Below are 18591 nucleotides of genomic sequence, written 5' to 3'. Positions count from 1 at the left end.
AGCGTCTCTCGGAGCGCAACACGCAGAATCACTCGATGGGGGAGTCGCCCACTATTGCTCAGATTCAGAACAAACAAAACCGCGACCAGCAGTATCTAGCGGTACGAGTAGGGCGTGGTCCTCAACCCTTGGAGGTGGAAGATCCTTACAAACCCGAGTCGTCCGACTACATCGAGGACATCTGTCCGTACGCCACATTCCAGTTGTCCAAACCGACGTACAGTGAAAGTTCGTATAGCGGGAACGTGTACAGCGGACCGTACCACTCGGTACGCGGCTCTTTTGTTTATCATGACGTAAAACCACCACCTAATGATAAGTTTAAGTTAGGACACGTAAGTTTCTCGTTTCTACCACCATTTATCATCCCTCTTCTATCGCTTCGGTTGCAGCCATGATGTTTGTCTCATCCGCTTAATTCGCTAACGTCAAAGTATGTAATTTGCCAGATGAAAGGAGGTTTGTTGTTTCAGAACAAAGAGCCCGAGTACACGAAAGTGAGGAGAAAAGGAGGGGGAAGACTGAGAGATCCGCATTCGGAAAGTCAAGGTAAACTACAGTGGTGCAGTAGGCATGACGTGAGATGCGTTTTAATTTGATTGATTGAAAGGTGAAGCTTTACACCCCGCCCTCGACATTTAACGCATAAAGAGGGCAGGACTTTTACATCTACATTACAATAAATATATAAATTATGAAATTCCTCCATCATTTTGTTAGTATTATGATTGAACTGTTCGTTTAACGCATTTTACGTCAGCTGCAACTGGATTAGCTTCATAGATTCGACAGTTATCACACTCGATTCCGCAACAAATCGGAGATATCTCACGTTTCTCTTCCCGAATATGGAAATACCACCTCCGAATTTCAGAGTCTGATAACCTGGGCAGCACCGACTCAGAAGTGAAGAAGATATTAACTCTCCACCTGCCTATTTCAGAGTACGACACACTCGGATCAGACTCGGACGGCGACGCACGCGCCGCCAGTCAGGAGTTGGTCTCGTTCGGACATCGTATGAGAGGTAAGAATCACGTCGTTTGTTTCTGCTGGGTTTGAATTTGAGAGTGTGAGAAGGCGGGACCGAGGGCTCATCTACGTCATCGGAATCGCCTCCTTCGGGGAGCGTGGGGCGTAAGCCCTACAGTGCACGCAAGGGCAAGGGAAAGGGGAGTACGAAGGGTCTGCGGCACGTGAGGTCGTCCAGTGGGTACTCCAGTCACAACGACGAAACTACGTTCAGTATATCGCACGCCCCCAGTTTCAACGAAAGGATTCACCCGCCCACTAGGTAAGACACGCCTCTTTAAAGAAAATTTGAGATCTCAACGAGTTTTATTTCGACTGATGCGAGAATTATTTTGACAGTATAGTGGAGAATCACAAAAAGGCGAAATTTAATTTGAATGTGAACTTAAACACTATCGTCGCCCCTCTACCATTTCCTCATTGCTCGATTTTTTCATCTAATATTTATTTATTCCTCCACCATTTTGTCATTGATTACATTGTTTGCTCAGGGTGGAATTTATCAATTTTTCGCTTTCAAAAGATTTTCTGACGTGAGTCTGCGCGACTTTTCGGACGCCGAATACGACAAAGGGCACAAGTCCAGGGGCATGTCCAAACTGACAAGAGAGGCGTTTCAGATCAACGTATGAAATTGATTTACTACCGAGAGTATTTAAGTGCTTCCCTCAAATACTTACCAAACATGGGCGTGCCAAAGTAAATGATTTTAGGGACGTTTTTGTTAACTATCGACAATTTTTTTAATACCTCTTTTGTATCGATATTCTATTATAGAGAGTAATTATTTGTACACCAATTTTTGTATCATATTGTAGGTAATTAAGTAAAGAGAGGTAACTTTATCGCCGGTATTTACAGCATCGATTTGGGAGTATAACTCACTTTCGGCCCTAATTAGTGTCACAACGAGCAAAAATGTGAGTTTGGACTCAATTTGATGCGATGTGAATTAGTGGTTTCAATGTGTCTAAAAACCTCTTTTTAGAACTCAAAAAATCTTAATTTTGGAAATTAAATGAGCCTGGAAATGAGTTTTTTTTGGTGACAAAATGGCTTTAAAAGAGTTAGAAAAAGTTGAAAAAATATTAAATAGTCTTTGTGGCATCACTTTCAAGGTAATTGTTTATTTGGTTTTCCAACTCACAGTTCGTTTTATTAAATTGTTAAATGTAAATTAATAAATCACATGTTAGTTAAAATAATGAGTTCAATTTTACCTGACTACTAGATAAAGTCATCCTAATGTGCGGAGCCACATCCTAGAAGGGACAGAGTTTTATAGAAATTTTGTATTTTCGTGTCTCCTCCACCATTCCAACACGAATGAATACTATTATTAGTTGACGTATACAAAATAAACGAAACTTAAACTTGCACATCAACCAAAGAACAAGGTGACATCGAAAAGAGGGTTTAAGCTACATTAGAAAAAAGGAGAGACTTATCTAATTTGTCGAGTTTTTATTAAACAAAAGATAAATATGCTACATGGTAAAATCAAAGGGCTCAAAATCAGTACGTATCCTGGCAACCACCTCCTCTTCCTTGCTTTTCTCCAAGAGGCACTCTTTATATTCCACCCGATCAAGCATATCTAACACAGGCCCTGAAGCCAAAACCTCCCTCCCAAAGCTTAAAGGAAAATTCATTGATGCTTGAATCTTGGTATATAAAACCTGTCCATCTGGTAGTTCCACCATGAAAAAGGGAGTTTTCTGTGGCACCACTTGGTCCAACCTACTGTAACTCTCCAGAGCTTCCAACTGGAAACCTTGGACTTCAGCTTCATCCTAAAAAGAAAAAAACATTTTTTCTTGGAAAATTAGTTTGCAAAACTTTACTATAAATATATCCTTTAATTCCTTAGTAGCTTTCTTAGGAATGGGCACTGTTTGAAGCTGCATATGGGAGGTTTTGTAGTTTCTCTCAAAGAACACTGGAACTTGCCCATTTCTGTGGTAAAATTTGTGCAAAGCCTGTTTGAATTTTTGCATTTCCTGGAGGACTTCTTCAGTGCATGAAAGGCTGCTTTGAAAATGTTCCATGGGACAAATCAGGAAGTGTTCCTCCACCATCCCACCTTAAAGTTAAGGGTTCAAAATTCCTTCAGATAATCACGAAGGGCGTTAACCTTTAGCTAAAGCTAAATAGCAACTTTCGCCTACAGTAACAACCAAATGCTTCTCCACTGAAGGACTCGAAAGGCAGAACCAGCATTTGCTTTGATCAAACTCAATCCGCGGCCTCTTCTTATTGTTCCTTCTTTCTTCCTGATCAGAAGGCGTGGTCATATCGTAGAAATACTGCCTAGGGCCCTCACTTTTTCTTTTTTTCTTTCTAAATACTGACAGAAATTCCCCTTAGATTTATTTCAATAGCGTCAAGGGCAACATACTTTTGTCTTCCAACTCTTGGAAGTTAAAGGGGCATGGAGTTTCATCAGTGGTCTTTTGCACCAGGTCTGCAATCTTCATTTTGTCCATTGGAGTCACATTCAGGGCATAGATCCACTTATCCTTTTTTGGGTTTCCTACTCGAGCTAGACCTTAAAAAGAATTTTTTGCAAAACTTCCAGATTAGAGAAGACTTGAGACAAAATTGTTTTAAACTAACCAATAAACCTAGTAACAGTCTCCATGGTGGTATCATGTTCCCCTAAATTGGGGCATCTGAAAGGGGGTCTTTCATAATACACCCCTTCTAAGCCACTAACTACATACCGGGGCTTCAGCTTCATGCACAAATAGCTAACCAATTCGCTCTGGCTATTTCCTGTTAAATTAACCTGAAATTGACCTCAGCACATCTGCAGCTAAAACTGTCCTCACCTCTTTGCCATCATGAACGATTTTCTGAGGCCATTGGGATGTTAGAAGTATGTCTATGCCTCTAAAAGAAGCGTTCCCCTTTAGAGCTGCGTCACAGAGCTCCAAAACATCCTGCTCTGTGCACGAATATAAGGATGATTGGTCTGAAGATAAACCGCTTAAGTAGGCGATTTTGAGGCCTTTACTGTCATTGTATATGCCTCTTTTGCCTATTTTTTTGTTAGTTTTATTAAAAATTTAATTGATGGAATCTATTTACCTAAATAATATACATGGGTGCATAGCTCGAATTGAGCTTCATCTTGAGGATACTCCTTGAACTGGTGCTCTGCATTAGGACCCAAGATGTATGTTGGTATTGGTACTATTAAATTATAAAAAATAAATACTATTTTGGCTAAATTTAATGAGTTTTATTTACCTTTTTTCTCGCCGAGTTTATATGGTCCGAATTCCTTGTTGTTAATGCCAAAGAAGTTCCCTACACAGAGAAGCAGGTCAAAGGGGCCTGACTTATCATTGATGCTGGAGACTCTTTTGAAGAGAGCATTGAAGCGCCCCTCTACATCTCCACAGAGGAGACTGAAATCACAAAGAATCATAAGATGAATGCTGAGAATCTGCTACAAGGTTTGACTAGATTAAAATATTTGTAGCTGCCATATGGACAAGCATGGAGAGTTTATTTTCATAAAAGAGCCAATGTATCAGCTATTAATACTCAAAATGTAGATTCAATCTGTGAGTTTATTTGGAAATTCTGGACAGTCTCAAAGACTGCCTTTGACTAAGTATAGATAGACCTACTAAATTTGAAAATTTGTAGTTTTCAAATAGAAAACTCTAAAAGGTTTATATTTAACCACGACTAGCACTCATGTATCTGCTATAAGTATTCAAAGTATGAGGCCAATCTGTTCTGTCAAAGAGGAGTTCGATACTATCCCAAAAAATCAACTTTTGATTGTCTAAAGATCTGCTGATTTCACCAAATTAAAAGGTTTTATGAGCATTCCAGTACTCCATGTGGTTTACTTCATTAATATCATGAAGCATCACCATAAATTCATAACTTGGGAATTAAATCAGCACTGAAACTATATTATAGCTCAAGCCCTGCTCAACCATCATCAAAAACACAGATCATGGTTGGCCATGAAGCTACATTTCAAACCCAAATGCTTCAGCATTTTCAATAGTTTCAAAAGAGTGAAGTGATTTAATTTAAATAATTATTTTTCTCCAGGGAAGAATCAATTTAGTGAATTAAGGCATGTTGGCATTTAGGAGTGCAAATTTATATTCCATATAAACATTTCAGGCCAAAAATATTTTAGTGTGTCACCATCTTTAAAAGCGCGCTTGGCATTTGTTGTCTTTCAGTTCTATAGTGCACGTCCTCATTTGAAGTTCCTTTAACGGAACTTTTAACGGGAAAAATCGCATTTTAAGTGTGTTTTCGTGCCAAAGCAGTTTGAAAAGCACCTTTCAAGGTTCGTAGGGTGAGTTTTACTTACATTTTGATTTTTTCTGCCATTTTTCAAGTGTTATTATTCGCGGGAGAGTCTTACGGGCAAGAGCGAACTTCTACGCGCTCTGCAAACCAGAACAATTACATTCGGTACTAAACATTATAACTCGAAACTAATTGAAAACAGGAAAAATATTTATACAAAATTATAATCTATTTTGAGGTTATGTCTTTGCCAGATTGTTTTTTGGGCGGCACCTTACGTAAAATTCGTGACATCACGCGTTCTAATTGGTCAAAACGGTAACACTTAACCTCATATTTCCATTTTTACAAAAACACAACAAAAAGTCACAAAAACCCAAATTAATTTAATACTAATTATTATTTTATTAATAATTAATTAATTAGTAATCAAAAACGAGCAAGTCTTCTATTGGTTCTATCCCATATTGGTCCCCGTATTTAGGTAACTCAGGGTACAAAAATACACCTCCAACATTTGCTTGAGAAAACACATCCACATCATTAAGCAAAACAATTCAATTTCCTAACTGCAGTTATAAAACGCCTCACAAGTTAGTTCGGGCAAATTTAGTATTTAGAGACATATTCAGGTTCCTTGCAGCTGTTAAACAAGCTAAGATAGCTATATCTGTTTTTACACTTTTTGGTTTCATCAGTGAACTCTTTCCTGGTTTTACAGAATTCTACCATCAAAACTTAATTGCCCCCTGAAGGCTCACAATTATAGTATTTCTTGCTATTATATGATACTACATAACTGCTCTCGGCAATGCAGTACTACTCAGGCTCATAATGGATGTTGCAGTACCTGTCTTCCCAGTTATAATAATGCACCCAGGTACATCTTGTTGTACATCATGTGTCTGGCTTTGGACATGAAGACTAAGACACAAGAGACATTAGTAACTAACCCATGCAAGGGTTTTCCTACATTCCTTGCTTCTGATGCACTTGTAATGTTCAGTTCTTAAGTGGTTGTAGCGGGAATAGCCTAAAAACTTCTACTTCTGCTACAACCACTTGTGCATAAAGAATTTTTAGGCAAAAAATAATTACTTCTAAGGTCTTCTAGAGTCTTGATGATTATAACCGTCATTATGGGCTACTCCATTAGTTGCACTAACTGTAATGTCATAATTTGCTGAACAAATTAAAAGAAACTATGTAAAAGTTTTTAAATTTTATTGAAATTAATAATATTTACAATATACTGTTATTTTTAGAGTTTTGCAACAATATAAATAACCGGCAATTTATTGCAGTTAAACTGAAGCTTAAGTGCGAAAATATCGTGTATGCGCATGTGCCTCTTCCACTCAAGTTAAGCTTAAATTGACACGAAAATTGGAGTAAAAAATCTTGCAATTTCAATTGAAAATACATTATAAATATGAGAAAAATTGACCTAAGTATACACGAATCAATCACATTAATAGCATGAGCATATGTGTAAGTAAATAAGTACAAAAAGGCAGTGAAAACAATATTGAAAAAGCCCTTAAAATTGAGGTTATTATAAGTAATATGTAAAAAAATACTCTGGGGGTTTGGATTTTTATTCCTCACACCCAGGGCTTCTAACCACTTAACAACCCTTACAAACTATTATTGTCTATAAACTACCCTCCGAACCTAATTCTAGGACTAGCGATAAGCTTCAATGAACTTTTTTTTAATTTTATAATTTTTTTCTTTCAATTCAAATTAACACTCGATATGGCCCAAAATAAATATACGAAAACTCCTCTTTTTCTTAGTGGAAGGATGATACTGCGCATCACCACTACCCCTAACACTATGCAGGGTGATGCTGGGCATTACCGTTACGCGTACTGTCACGCAGAGTGTTGCTGCGCATCCCCACTGCGCAGAATCACTTGTGTTGCGCGTCGCCTGGAGACTTCCGACGTTTCGCCGAAACTGCGATGCTCCGCAGGCTGCGCGATCGCTCGAACAAAGACGGATCGGTGTAAATAGGCTCGCTGGGGTCTTCAAAAAGGCCCGCTGGGGCCGCGCCTGGTGGGTCGAACGGGTCCAGGGTCTTTGCTATGATGCTATGGAAATTGGGAGAGCGGGCCACTCCAAAGTTGGAGAATGCGTTGGCGGAGCTGAACACTGAAACACCTTTCAAAGATTTTACAAAATTACTTTGCAGTTTTCTGCGCATGTTTAACTGAGTGCTCCAAAACTCGTCAAAATAGGTCCCACCTTGAGACAACCCTGCGCTGCTCCTCGTCGTCGGATACGACGGCGCAGATGAGAAATTCGAGGATGAGACTCTGTCCGCAAACATGTTCTTGCGCATCACCAACCAGTACTTCCTATAGGCCAATCCGGCAAACAATGATGCAGTCAGGAGAACCGCCACCAACACGAAAACAGCTCCAATGAGGCCATGGTACTCCCCGGTACTCAAACACATCACATCGGGGGCCGGTTCTGCTCTTTGGGCTTGAGGAATCTCCTCTCTTGAGTCAAAGACCTGAGAACAAAATTTTAGAGTAAGAAACTACTCGAAGGAGAAAGAACTGCCTACCAGAAAGAAAGAAGAAAACTTATTATTAAGGAATAGAAATATCTACCAGGAAAGGAAGGAACAGTACTCACCTCAATCATCTCTCTTACATACTCTTGATCCTCTTCCTCAGCTGCAGTTTCTTTGGAGGGTTTGGAAGTGCTTCCTCCGGCCTCAATGTCGTTTGTTCCTACAGTTTTTTTTTTAGGTTTGAGGAAAGACACAGAAGAGTCTTTGGAGGGAGTTTTCAGTTGTTTCGGCATAGGAGATTCAGTCTGAGCCTGCAAAGGCTGCGCTTGCGACAATGTCGCATTCTCAGGCATAGTGTCGTTCAGCGACCTGCGTTTGCGGCGACCGAACGACGGTTCTGACCTCCCAGATCCGCTTTGACAGTATGCGGGTTGACATGCATCCCTGCAGGTGCGCACAGTTGCCTCGAATACCAAGAAGTTGGATTCAGGAATTTTGAAGGCGTTGAAGCGGGCCTCCAGGCTGTCACCGTTGCGACCCTTGTCCAGTTCTGGGAACACGAAGGCGTCTACTGGACACCTGTTGTTTGCGGTGTCGTGTGAAATGAAGATGTCCATGTAAAGAGAAAAACTCACCCGAAACGGTCGATTAATTGAACGGACCGACCGGTGTAGGGGTCGCGCGCAACCACGTTGGTAGCAAAGATGTCAGTAACGTAATTGTAGCCGTCCTGAGCCTCGATGCGGAAGGTTAATGGATCTCCAACTGCGATGGTAGTGGTAGGACGGCCCTAGTTTAAAAAACAGAACCCTCAATCATAAAATGAAAAAATGTCTGTATTAGACTAGAAACGATTTTTCACGAACATGTTTATGTGAAAATTAATGTTTTTAACAGTTTTCTTGGAAAAGTTAGCTGGAAATTAGCTTAAACTCGCGGAGTTCAAGGTAAAAAAAATGCCTTTCGCCTAACCTAAACCAACCTCACTTAATAAGAGAAAAATCAAGAAGTTATTTATTTTGCAAAATAACCCCTGACATATGGTAGACATAATCCCATCAACTTGGTATTCATTTTCAACCAACTTGTTCCAGGAAAGCGAATGCTGTTGTCAGTTTTGACGTATCTGTCATCTAGTTCGAGAAAACTCGTGAAAAATTCACCACGCCCTTTTTTCCTTCATAAATCACTCACCTGATATAAAATCATCAACCGCACCTTAGAACTAAGCGTATTCTCTGCAGGTAGATATTCTATGGGGATAGGACTTCCAGACCTGCAACCGACTCTTGTAGGTGCGTACTAACGCCTCTCAAGCGATACTTACGCCGCCCCAATAAATCCTGAAGAAACTACTGCCTCTCCTGGTCCCCTGAAGAGGCACGTTAAATTGAAACGTTTATCCCTTCCCGTCTGCACGAAATCGCTGAATTGCACTACCACAATGTTGGTCATGGAATCCCCGAACCTCTGGGTACCACACTCGGGGTACCCCTGCGCACCACTGATCCGTAACACGTTCCTAGTACCACCATTTCCCCTGAAGAAGCACCGGTCGTAGTACCCGTAAGTGTAGATCCGTCCGTAGAATCCTTCAGGGGTAACCAAAGTAAACTCCATTCCATCCTCGTTACACACTTGGGTTACTGCAAGTTCTGAGGTTAGAACGTGACATCGAGAGATGGCGTAAAGATACCATCAAGGCAGTCCTCTTCTAGCCGACCGAAAGAACGCTGGTAGAAGTCAAAGTTACCGGCACTGTCGAAGTATTGCGGATTGCCCATCTCTAATTCGCGACTGTCTCTGTCGCTCAGCTCGCAGTTGTCTCGCTCACCCGCGTAGCCGCCAGGAGCACTCTCTCTAGAAAGTTTCGTAAACGTTTTTGCATGTTTGCAAATGATCAGTAACGTCAGCGATCGATTACAAAAGTTCGAGAACGTTCGTGAGCATTTCTAATTCGTCGATATATTGGTTAAAATTTTGCTCTAACCTGTAGTTGAAGGACCTGCAGACAAAGTCCCTCTCATCAATGCACTCCTGTTCACAACGCACCAAAGAGGGCGCAAAAACTACCCTGCGCACAAACTCTTTTCTAGCTCTCTGCCTTGCGCCCATTTGCTTGAAATTGTCCGCTTCGTCACATCTAAAATCAACTGTTAACAATATCTATTAATCCTTCTTATAATCTTACCGGGGACTGTAAGGTCTTCCTGGTAATGCTCCTCCCCCTATTGCTCCTCCTCCCCCTCCGCCGTAATTTTCATAGATGGGCCCGTCGGGTCCTGGAGAGTAGGGTCGGCGATTGCTATAAGGTCTTTCCTCAAAGGCATAGGGCCTTCCTCCTTCTATTGGGCGACTCACAGGACGTCTGTTATACAACCACCTCCCTCCCCCATCTCTATCGTCTTGGTAGTCGTACCGGTTGGGATCATACCGTGTTCCAGTACCGCTCACTCCGAATCGGGAACCGGCATAGCGATCATTGTACCGATTTCCATAACGAGAGGGACCTCCGTAGCGAGAAGAGAATCTGTCCTCTCCTCCGTAACGATCATATCCGTCTGCTACCCCCGGAGGATACCGGTCAATTGCAAAGAACCGATCACCAGTGAGACTGTCTTGGCGATAATCGTATCTATCTCCGTATCTACTTCCATATCTCTCCCCTCCGGGGTAGGGTCTAGGTCTAGGATAGAGAGCTGCCCCAGTAGGGGGATAGGGGTAAGGTTCCTGAGGGTCTCGCAAAGGGGGAATTATAGGGTAGCGAGGAGGGCCTAGAGGTCTTAGCGGGTACCGGTCATCTGAAAATCTGCCAAAGAAATTGTTGATTGATGAATGATTAGGGAGGAGTAAATGAAAGGGATACCTATCATCCTCAGGGTACCTATCGTAGGGTTGTCGCCTGGGAGGAAGTCTGTCATCATAGTCCACTCCTCCTCCGCTAGGAGGAGGGTAGCGGCTGCCTGTCGTCACTGGATATCTCCCACCTGAAAGAGGGTACCTCCCGCCACTATTTCCTCCACCTCCAGGTCTCGAAGGAGGGTACCCTCCTCCTCCGGTATACCCCTCCCCAGGCCGGCCTCCACCACTACTACCACCATCATCACCACCAACTAAAACATAAATTTCTTTGACAATTTCTTCTTAAAGGAAAAGTTGCTCTTACGCATCAAATTTTCGTAATAATCGTAATCTGCATCGTAAATAATGCGCATTCCGTCTCTCTGGTTGTACCGCGTGAGTCTGCAAGTGCGGTACCGCTCACTGTACTCAGCTGAGCGGCATTGAAAACTCGGTTGACGCAGACACTCATCTAGACACTCACTCAGAGACCTCCCGGAGATCTCAGAGTGGTGCTCCCCTCCCAGGCGACTGTTGCGGTACCGCTGGAAAGCGGTTTCGGGACGTTTGTCCGCAAAGAGATGGGAGGTGCGAGGGTTATCTGGGTACTCGGAACCTCGGGCTGAAATTTGGGTGTCTTGTAGGTGAGTTTTATTAGTGTGAAAGAGGGCTTACGACTATCTAAACAGACGAAGTCATAGAAATGATGTGAGGGGCTGCTGGCCACCCCGATGTCGTCTTTCTGGGAGATGGAGTCCTCTTCCGAGAGGGTGCACTGTTTGGTCATTTCATCGTATTCTATTGACCTGTAAGAGCGACTCGTGAAGGTGGTACCACTAGGCAGGGTTAGTTATTATTTATTAACAGATATAAGTAGGGACAAAACAGTCCAAAAGATGGGAAATTAATTGGTAACAGATTACGAAAGTGCTAGGCAGAGCTGGTGGCACCCAAAGCTGGCAGTACCTCAAATATTACCTGCACAAATACTTCTCCGCCCTCGCGCACATGGCCTGACAGTCCTCCAATGTCAAATTAGTGAACATGTCGACTTCAAAAGGACCTCCCAGCCTTTTATTCTCTTCCTTAATGAAAACGGCCATCCCATCACAACGCCTGTCCGCATTCAAACACATGTTCTCCAAATAATCGCTCTCAGGATCGTCCTCTAGCAACTCCGGATGCGTTCTTCTGGTAAACCTACTGAGGACACACGTCCTCATGCCCATGTCGAAAGTCGCAGATCTGCACACAAAGCTAAATTCATTGAGGCACTTGTCCTCACAGTCGCTCCTGTTATTCGCAGTCATTTCCTTCATATCAGCGGGGGGTAATTTCAGTCTTTTTCTGGGGTGTCGCTCGAAGATGTATCTGCGATTGGGACATTCTCGGTCGGGTCGATTAGCTGCGCAATGGAGTGTTTTAAGCTCCTGAATAAAGAATTAAAGGTGTTCTTACATGTGATGCAGACCTCGGTGAAGTGGATGCTGTTGGGAGCAAGCATGAGGGTGCCCAATCCTTCAGGTCTGGCTTGTTCTCCGGTGAGATAGCACGTACTCTCTTCATATTGGGAGTCGCCGCCGAAGGTCGCAATACGACTGCCCGGTTGAAAATCGAAAGAGGCACATTGTCTGGTAGAAAGATTTTGATTAGGAGAAGAATTGTTTGATTTGATGAGGTGTTGAAATTTTCTTTAGTTGGAGCCCAAACAGTTGGAGCTTTGGTAGGGAAATTCTGGGAGATGAAGTCTTTTTAATTCCATTATGGATGACTTTTTTGGAAACTTCTTGCAAAATTTCTTAAGAGCATAATATTTCCTTTAACGTAAACTTAAACAGTCTAGAAGTTTTAAGTAAAATCCATTAAAAATTAGGTTGTTCGTTTTTGCTATGGCCGGCTTCTTTTAACAATTGTTGCAGAATTTCATGCGATATTTGCTAAGTTTATAAAATTTGCTTTAATTTAAGCCCTTTACAAGAGGCAATACACGAAGATATACGGATTAAAAACTTTCGGAGATGCGATTATGAATATCGAAATTTCCAACTCATTTTTTGGAACGTTTTCCCAAATTTCTTAGGATAGTTAAATTATTTACTTTGAAGCGTTTTTTGGCTTCAATTCCACCAACCAAGATCTTACCTGACAAGATTTGTAGATGACCGGTCCTTCATGCATAACTCCTGACACTTTTCCAAAACCATGAATGGGGGTAAAGTCTCCTTGACAACGTCATCGTCAAATCCTTGAAGTTGTATGTTGGGGAGTCTCTCAAAGAGGATTTTTCCATTCATTGATCCAGAGCCACAAGATGGCTGCGCCTTGGTCATCATTTTCAGCACCGTGAGGACAGTGATCGCTTGCACCATGCTGGGGACGTAGGGGTAACTTTTCATTTTGCTGCGCGGCTGGACTTTAGCTGGACATACTTTCGCTTCTAGGAGCAAAACGAGCGTGAAATTCTATTATGCTTTCAGGTCTGGCGATCGAAAAGGTCGCCGTAATCACGTATTATTATTCAATGTTGTCACTATGGGAAAGAGGTCATCTGCAAGCAAATTATATACTTAAAAACGTCCCTAATGTTGCGCAACTTCGGGCCCTTAAAGTCACGTGGGAACCCGGAAGGTTCCGGTACCACAATGTGGCTGTCAACGCATCACGAAATTTACAGTTCGATCATTATCGTGAGTCATTTGGATTGATGCTCGGATAATAGAGCAAATTCCGATTATTCCGTAAATCCTCTGTTCGGATATTCGTTAGTCACGCATCGGGCCCCCTTAATTACACCAAATATTCATCTGGGGATCAACAGTGGAGTGCATGGGCAAAATTAAAACATCCAAATTTTCGTTTTTAATTGGATAATTTCAGGTTATTTAAATCAATTTGAGATTATGTTAATCATTCAGACCTCAAAGTGCCCGTTAAAATGACTCGTTACAGTCAGAGTTTGGTGCAACGGTTGCGGAGATATAGGAGTTTAAGCACTAAAATTGCCAATAAGAAGATGTCAGAGGGCTCCGTAAAAAAAGAGCGGCTAAGTTGCCGAATTAAATCATTTCAATTATTGGAAGAATTTTTATGTTTCTGCGTGTTATATTAACTCAGATAAATCACCGCTCAGCGCGTAGCTCGCGATTGAAAATGTGACAAAATGGTGGATGTTTCTTGAGACATTAATGACAAGATTTCTATTGACATTCAAAAATATCAACATAAACTCTTAGGTTACATCCACCATTTCGTGTCCACTCGTCATAACATATGAAGTTTTTTTTTTGGTATTTCAAAGTTTATGTAGCAACTCAGCGGCTTGTTTGAGAAATGACTATCAATAATATCGATTGCGGGTGTCTGTCGAGGAGCTGGAAAAAATATAAAATATGTTTTCTTAGGATCTATGTAACACTATAGCTACACTGTCTCTGTTAATATTTGTTAAGAACATTATTTACTTCTCTGGGGTTTAATAAATGGTAACCATGCGCTTCGCTTTTGTTTTTGAATGTGCAAGATGGCTGATGTGTCTTGAGAAGTGACCAACAAGATGGTGGATGTTTCCTAAAGATTTGTGCAATCGCTGACAAGTTTACCCTTCTTTTTTAATTTTGACAACAATATGCTCTTTGTCCTCTCCTGCGAAATTGTTTCTTTCTTGGCAAGTGCCATCATTATTTTGTTTGATGACATTTCCCAACAAGATGGCGGAATTTTACATCACCAGTGCTGTATTATGCTTTATTATCATTACGATGATTGATACGAATTAGTCGTCCTTGTTTTGTTTTTTTCCAACATCGAACGACAATGACCGTTTGCGCAATTGCGCAGAAGGTCGAGTTCAGCGCAACGCAGCCGAAACGTATGGCAATTAAGGCGGGGCTAATCATTAGCGACCATTTTTCGACCTTAAAAATTGGTCGAAAATCCAGGCCTACGCCAATGTCGTTGACCTCATGAGCGTACCTATGCTTAATTCGTGAAATAGTATTAGAAAGGTATTTATTTATCTATGCTGAGATGTGGGGTATTTAAATCGGCGCAGTGACAAAAAGGCGGAAGCGCGCTTCCGGGGCTATGGTGCTTCGACCGGAACGTCAATGGCACATTCCGGTACTCTGGTGCTAAATAATTCCGGATTTTTGCACCTGTTTTTGTACGCAAATTAAATCACATTGCCACACGTCAAAGATGCTTTAGTATGCAAAATCCTCATTAATTTTTGTTTTTGCTTCAGATGTCTCTCATGCGCATGCTGGCCCGACCCCCCAACCTTTTCAGGTAAGTACTAAAAATACCCCTTGGGACCCGCATCCCTCTTAGAATTCCCAATCCAACCATCGTTGAAATCGTCGAGGAGTAGGTTAATAACCACATTGCTATCACTAAAATCACTGTGTCTATTAATACTGTTATTTCTACAAGGGACTGTGCGAGAATCTCGGCTTCCGAATCATTATATATTTCACCACTAATGAACTGGTACCATTTGTCTCCAACCCGGTGGTACCATGGAAAAATATCGCTCTCTGGCTTGCTCCAGATACGAATGCATCATTGATTGAAACGATGCCGATGCTTAGGGCTTTCGGCAAGCTATGAACCCTTTACAGGTATCACTAGGTAACCGAGCACCGGAATATTATTGGAGTCTTGCACGCGTGTCAGCGTCTTTTAACAATTTCGCCTTGTTGGTGCGCTTCTTGAAAATGGTCAAAGACAAGTGTGGCAGTAACGTCAAGGGGATCTACGCTACATAGTGCAGGTCGGGATCATTTTGGGTTGTGCACTTTGTGCTTCTTTACCCTCTAATACAACGTATTCATTGCTGCTCCTTTTGTTCGGTATTTTGTTGCTTTTTAATCTCTTAGTGCTTGGTTTCTTTTTAAGACTACTGCTGATGGTTCGATATTGGTATTGATTTGAGGTCAGTTTTGGTACCACCAATATATTCCTGTGTTAAAAATTGTTGAGAAAGGCGCTTTTTCGGACTTTCTAGCTCCAAGATCAAATACAGTCTTTTTGATGTCATTTTAGGTTTTTATAGTATTTCTCATATAATAATCTCATACAGATATCATTAAATTTTTACTTTTTTAATGCGTTGCTAGGCTAAATTTGGCTGTAAAAATGTTTGTCGTTTTGCTCCAATAAGCGTAGATATAACGGAATTTGGAATTTTTTATTGCCCTTTTAAACTAAAATTAAACGAAAATGAGCCATCACTGACCGGTTAATTATAAGGATTTTACTCCACTAAGAGGCCAGATAATTGAAATTTACTATTTGTGTTACATTTCTAAGCTAACTTTAATTGAAAATGAGTATTATTCGATCACTTAATCTTTTATAGATTTTTATCCTGATTTTAGATTTACCGAGTTTTAATCCTTTGATACAGGAAATATTTCAAGAAGTAATTTTATCACATTTTTGAGCTAAAATAAGCCAAACGTGAGCTGCCGCTGCTCTCTTATTCTTAAAAAAAAAAGATTTTTTTAGCCTTATTTTCCTGGATTTTAAAGCTTCACCCCTCTGATTCTCTAAATAAATTGATTTTTTCCATTGTATTTTTGAAGACACATTGTCTGAAAATAAGCCGTTATTGACTGGTCAAGTTTAAGAGCCAAAATAGGGTTTTGATCTCAGTTTTATGAATAATAAAATTTTAGCCCACTAGGGGCATAAATAGGGGGTGTAATTACTTAACCTCCAGATAAATTTAACAGGAAATGAGATCTACAGTTACCAAATTGGGCTGCGATTTTCCAGATAATCTGGATTGCGACATATTAGAACTGTGGCTAGTCATCCCCTGAGAGGTGCAAAAACCTCTCCTCAAGAAAATTTCCTTAAACACTTTTCCCATGTTTAGTTAACTTTTAACCAATAAGCAGTGACGTTTGTTTGACTCATTTTGCACTCACCAAGTATAATCCTACGTCCGAGTCCGTGTTTATGTTCAATAAAAACGTCGCAGAAACGTCCACTCAACGGTCACTATTCGCGTTAAAGTACCGCGCGGCTCGTGACTCTCTGCAAACTGTGCGGTACCCGAAGAGTACCCTTCGGTGGTAGTTGGATGACGCCGGGCCTTGGACACGGTGTCCGGAAGTGTGGACAATGCCCGTTTCCGGGAAAGCGCCCTGGTCATTGCACACACCACCGTTTTTTAGTTCTTCGTTGATGACGATGGTGATGCTGCAGCCTGCCACTGGTGTGGACTTCAAAACAGTAGCGGTACCAGAAAAAATATAATTTAAAGATAAAAAAGAGCAAAGTCCGAAGGATGCTTCCCTTGTCTCTAATCAATAAATGTTTGATAATCAGGATCAATATCGATAGTTTTTCTCTTTTGGTTTATAGTATTTCATCTATTTTCCTTTAAAAATTTTTTGTACGTCTCTGCATTTTAATTAATCCAATTTTGGTGTTTAATGCAAATTTATTGTTGATTATTATAATGGGCGATTGTGAGAGATAATGGATGTTGATGAACCAATTTTGGAACGATATTGACCTTATTCGGTTCAGCATCCCCTTTGTAGTGCTTTTTTGGAATTCCTGGTAATGCTGAAAAATGGGATTGAGAGCAGCAGACTGTAATGGCGGTATGCTTGATTCTAGAGTTCAAAAACCTTGAAAGTTTATTAAATGTCCATAACCTTCCGAGCGCTGTTAACTTCCTTAAGAACTTAAACTAAAAATACTGCTATTTATATTGATAAATATATAGCTTCTGTATTGAACAATTTTCTTATTTTACTAACAGTTCTACACTACTGCCTTTATTGTACATTTGTGATTCTGTCACCAAGCAGTGTAGCACTAGGAAATTAGCAGAGTTTCGTCCATTATTAATAATTTGAAACATAATACTCTTTTATACTTTGATTTTAAAAAATTAGGAATTTAATGGTGAATTTGGGATAGTGTTGCACAATGGATTAATATTGAATTTTTAAAAGACACACAAACAGCTGCGAATGTCCTTTTATTAACTCAATACAATTCTCCTTCATTATTATGTCCACACAATACTGTTTTTTGTTAATAGACTTAGATTTTTTTAATTCTGTCAATTATAAAAAAATTCAATCAAAATTGTCATCCATCATTCTGTCAAGGAAACACAATGCGAACTCCATAACCTTTATTATTAATTAGTAAAAAATAATAAACAAATCAATATTTTACACATGTAACTAATATTTATTAATCTGCATCTAATTTGTCATTTATCATCTAATTTACACATTTTCATAATTGCGTTGAAGCAGCTAAAAAATCACTGTTCGTTCATTTTTTGCAATGATTAAAATAAGTGTAAGCTTCTTCATAATTATGTACAGAGAGCCGAAAAATACGCCTGAAAAATTATTTTGTAAAAACAAAAAACTTTTATAGATGCTCTTGCAGGTATTAAATTAGTCTCAATAAGTGTTTAGTTTACTAAGGTTTCATGAGAGACGTGTGTGAAAAAATAGTTCTTGATGTATTGGTGAACTTGATCATTTTTCTAGATGTGAAGACTCAAAAGCGAATCGTATGTTTTTTGGAAGAGATTTAGAAAAACATTTTAAAATGGTAAAAATTGAGTATCCATGCCTCTTGAAGAACTTTAATTTCGATTAAACTCCTTCAAAACCGCAAAAATTAATATTAAAGTTACTCTAAATTTCGGAAACTAAAAGAGACAGAGCAACACGCCTAGTGCACACTTGTAGAGCTCATCGAGGCGATCAATTTGATTAATTTCTAGAGTAATTGCTCGAAGGCTCTCAAAATCTCAATGTTTAATAAGAAAAAAGTCCAAGAAAAAAACTCCATCAACAATTAATTACTGATTCCTAACTAATAAATCTTAATCGATTTCACATTTCATCAGGGGGATTTTG

The 18591-nt window shown here is 40.3% G+C and overlaps 3 protein-coding genes across 6 annotated transcripts in view; 1 reads left to right on the top strand and 2 right to left on the bottom strand.

Moving 5' to 3' along the window:
- The window catches only part of Dscam4 (Down syndrome cell adhesion molecule 4), a 44955-nt gene extending 43130 nt beyond the window's left edge, over positions 1–1825 (top strand). Inside the window, exons 30-34 of one of the 4 annotated variants that reach the window (XM_066393340.1) lie at positions 1–269; positions 474–549; positions 944–1027; positions 1081–1294; positions 1556–1825. In XM_066393340.1, coding sequence (XP_066249437.1) covers positions 1–269; positions 474–549; positions 944–1027; positions 1081–1294; positions 1556–1664 — 752 coding nt within the window. In that variant the 3' untranslated portion in view covers positions 1665–1825. Of the gene's footprint in view, positions 336–473; positions 550–874; positions 1028–1080; positions 1295–1555 lie in introns of all 4 variants that reach the window. The other 3 variants (XM_066393338.1, XM_066393339.1, XM_066393337.1) reach the window with 3 other exon arrangements.
- Positions 1826–2498: 673 nt separating this feature from the next.
- On the bottom strand, positions 2499–5525 carry LOC136410713 (CWF19-like protein 1). The gene is made up of 9 exons (XM_066393004.1): positions 5381–5525; positions 4285–4445; positions 4123–4227; positions 3864–4072; positions 3649–3820; positions 3431–3580; positions 3167–3379; positions 2877–3115; positions 2499–2825 (listed from the first exon to the last, which is right to left on the bottom strand). The coding sequence occupies exons 1-9, from the start codon at positions 5398–5400 to the stop codon at positions 2520–2522; spliced, it is 1575 nt and encodes a 524-aa protein (XP_066249101.1). The 5' UTR covers positions 5401–5525; the 3' UTR covers positions 2499–2519.
- A 1022-nt stretch (positions 5526–6547) lies between these two features.
- On the bottom strand, positions 6548–16739 carry nompA (no mechanoreceptor potential A). Its single transcript, XM_066393005.1, has 16 exons — positions 16621–16739; positions 12830–13124; positions 12146–12318; positions 11666–12092; positions 11363–11493; positions 11013–11309; positions 10713–10959; positions 10038–10655; positions 9837–9989; positions 9543–9706; positions 9174–9492; positions 9041–9122; positions 8482–8636; positions 7969–8425; positions 7570–7843; positions 6548–7485 (listed from the first exon to the last, which is right to left on the bottom strand). Exons 2-16 carry the CDS (start codon positions 13081–13083, stop codon positions 7235–7237), a joined length of 4002 nt encoding a protein of 1333 aa, XP_066249102.1. The 5' UTR covers positions 13084–13124; positions 16621–16739; the 3' UTR covers positions 6548–7234.
- Positions 16740–18591: the final 1852 nt, after the last annotated feature.

This window comes from Euwallacea similis, chromosome 9 (genome assembly GCF_039881205.1).
Source record: "Euwallacea similis isolate ESF13 chromosome 9, ESF131.1, whole genome shotgun sequence".
Classification (NCBI taxonomy): domain Eukaryota; kingdom Metazoa; phylum Arthropoda; class Insecta; order Coleoptera; family Curculionidae; genus Euwallacea; species Euwallacea similis.
This window is presented reverse-complemented; position numbering and strand designations above follow the sequence as displayed.

Bases quoted from the DNA above. Each gene is read 5' to 3' on its own strand.
- LOC136410713 (XM_066393004.1), bottom strand. From the start codon at position 5,400: ATGGCAGAAAAAATCAAAAT. The intron at 4,228-4,284 runs GTAAATAAAACT...ATAATTTAATAG, and splicing joins TAAACTCGGCGAGAAAAAAG to TACCAATACCAACATACATC. The intron at 4,073-4,122 runs GTAAATAGATTC...ACAAAAAAATAG, and splicing joins CACCCATGTATATTATTTAG to GCAAAAGAGGCATATACAAT.
- nompA (XM_066393005.1), bottom strand. From the start codon at position 13,083: ATGAAAAGTTACCCCTACGTCCCCAGCATGGTGCAAGCGATCACTGTC. The intron at 12,093-12,145 runs GTAAGAACACCT...TCCATTGCGCAG, and splicing joins CACCGAGGTCTGCATCACAT to CTAATCGACCCGACCGAGAA. The intron at 9,123-9,173 runs GTAAGTATCGCT...AGTCGGTTGCAG, and splicing joins TCAGGATTTATTGGGGCGGC to GTCTGGAAGTCCTATCCCCA.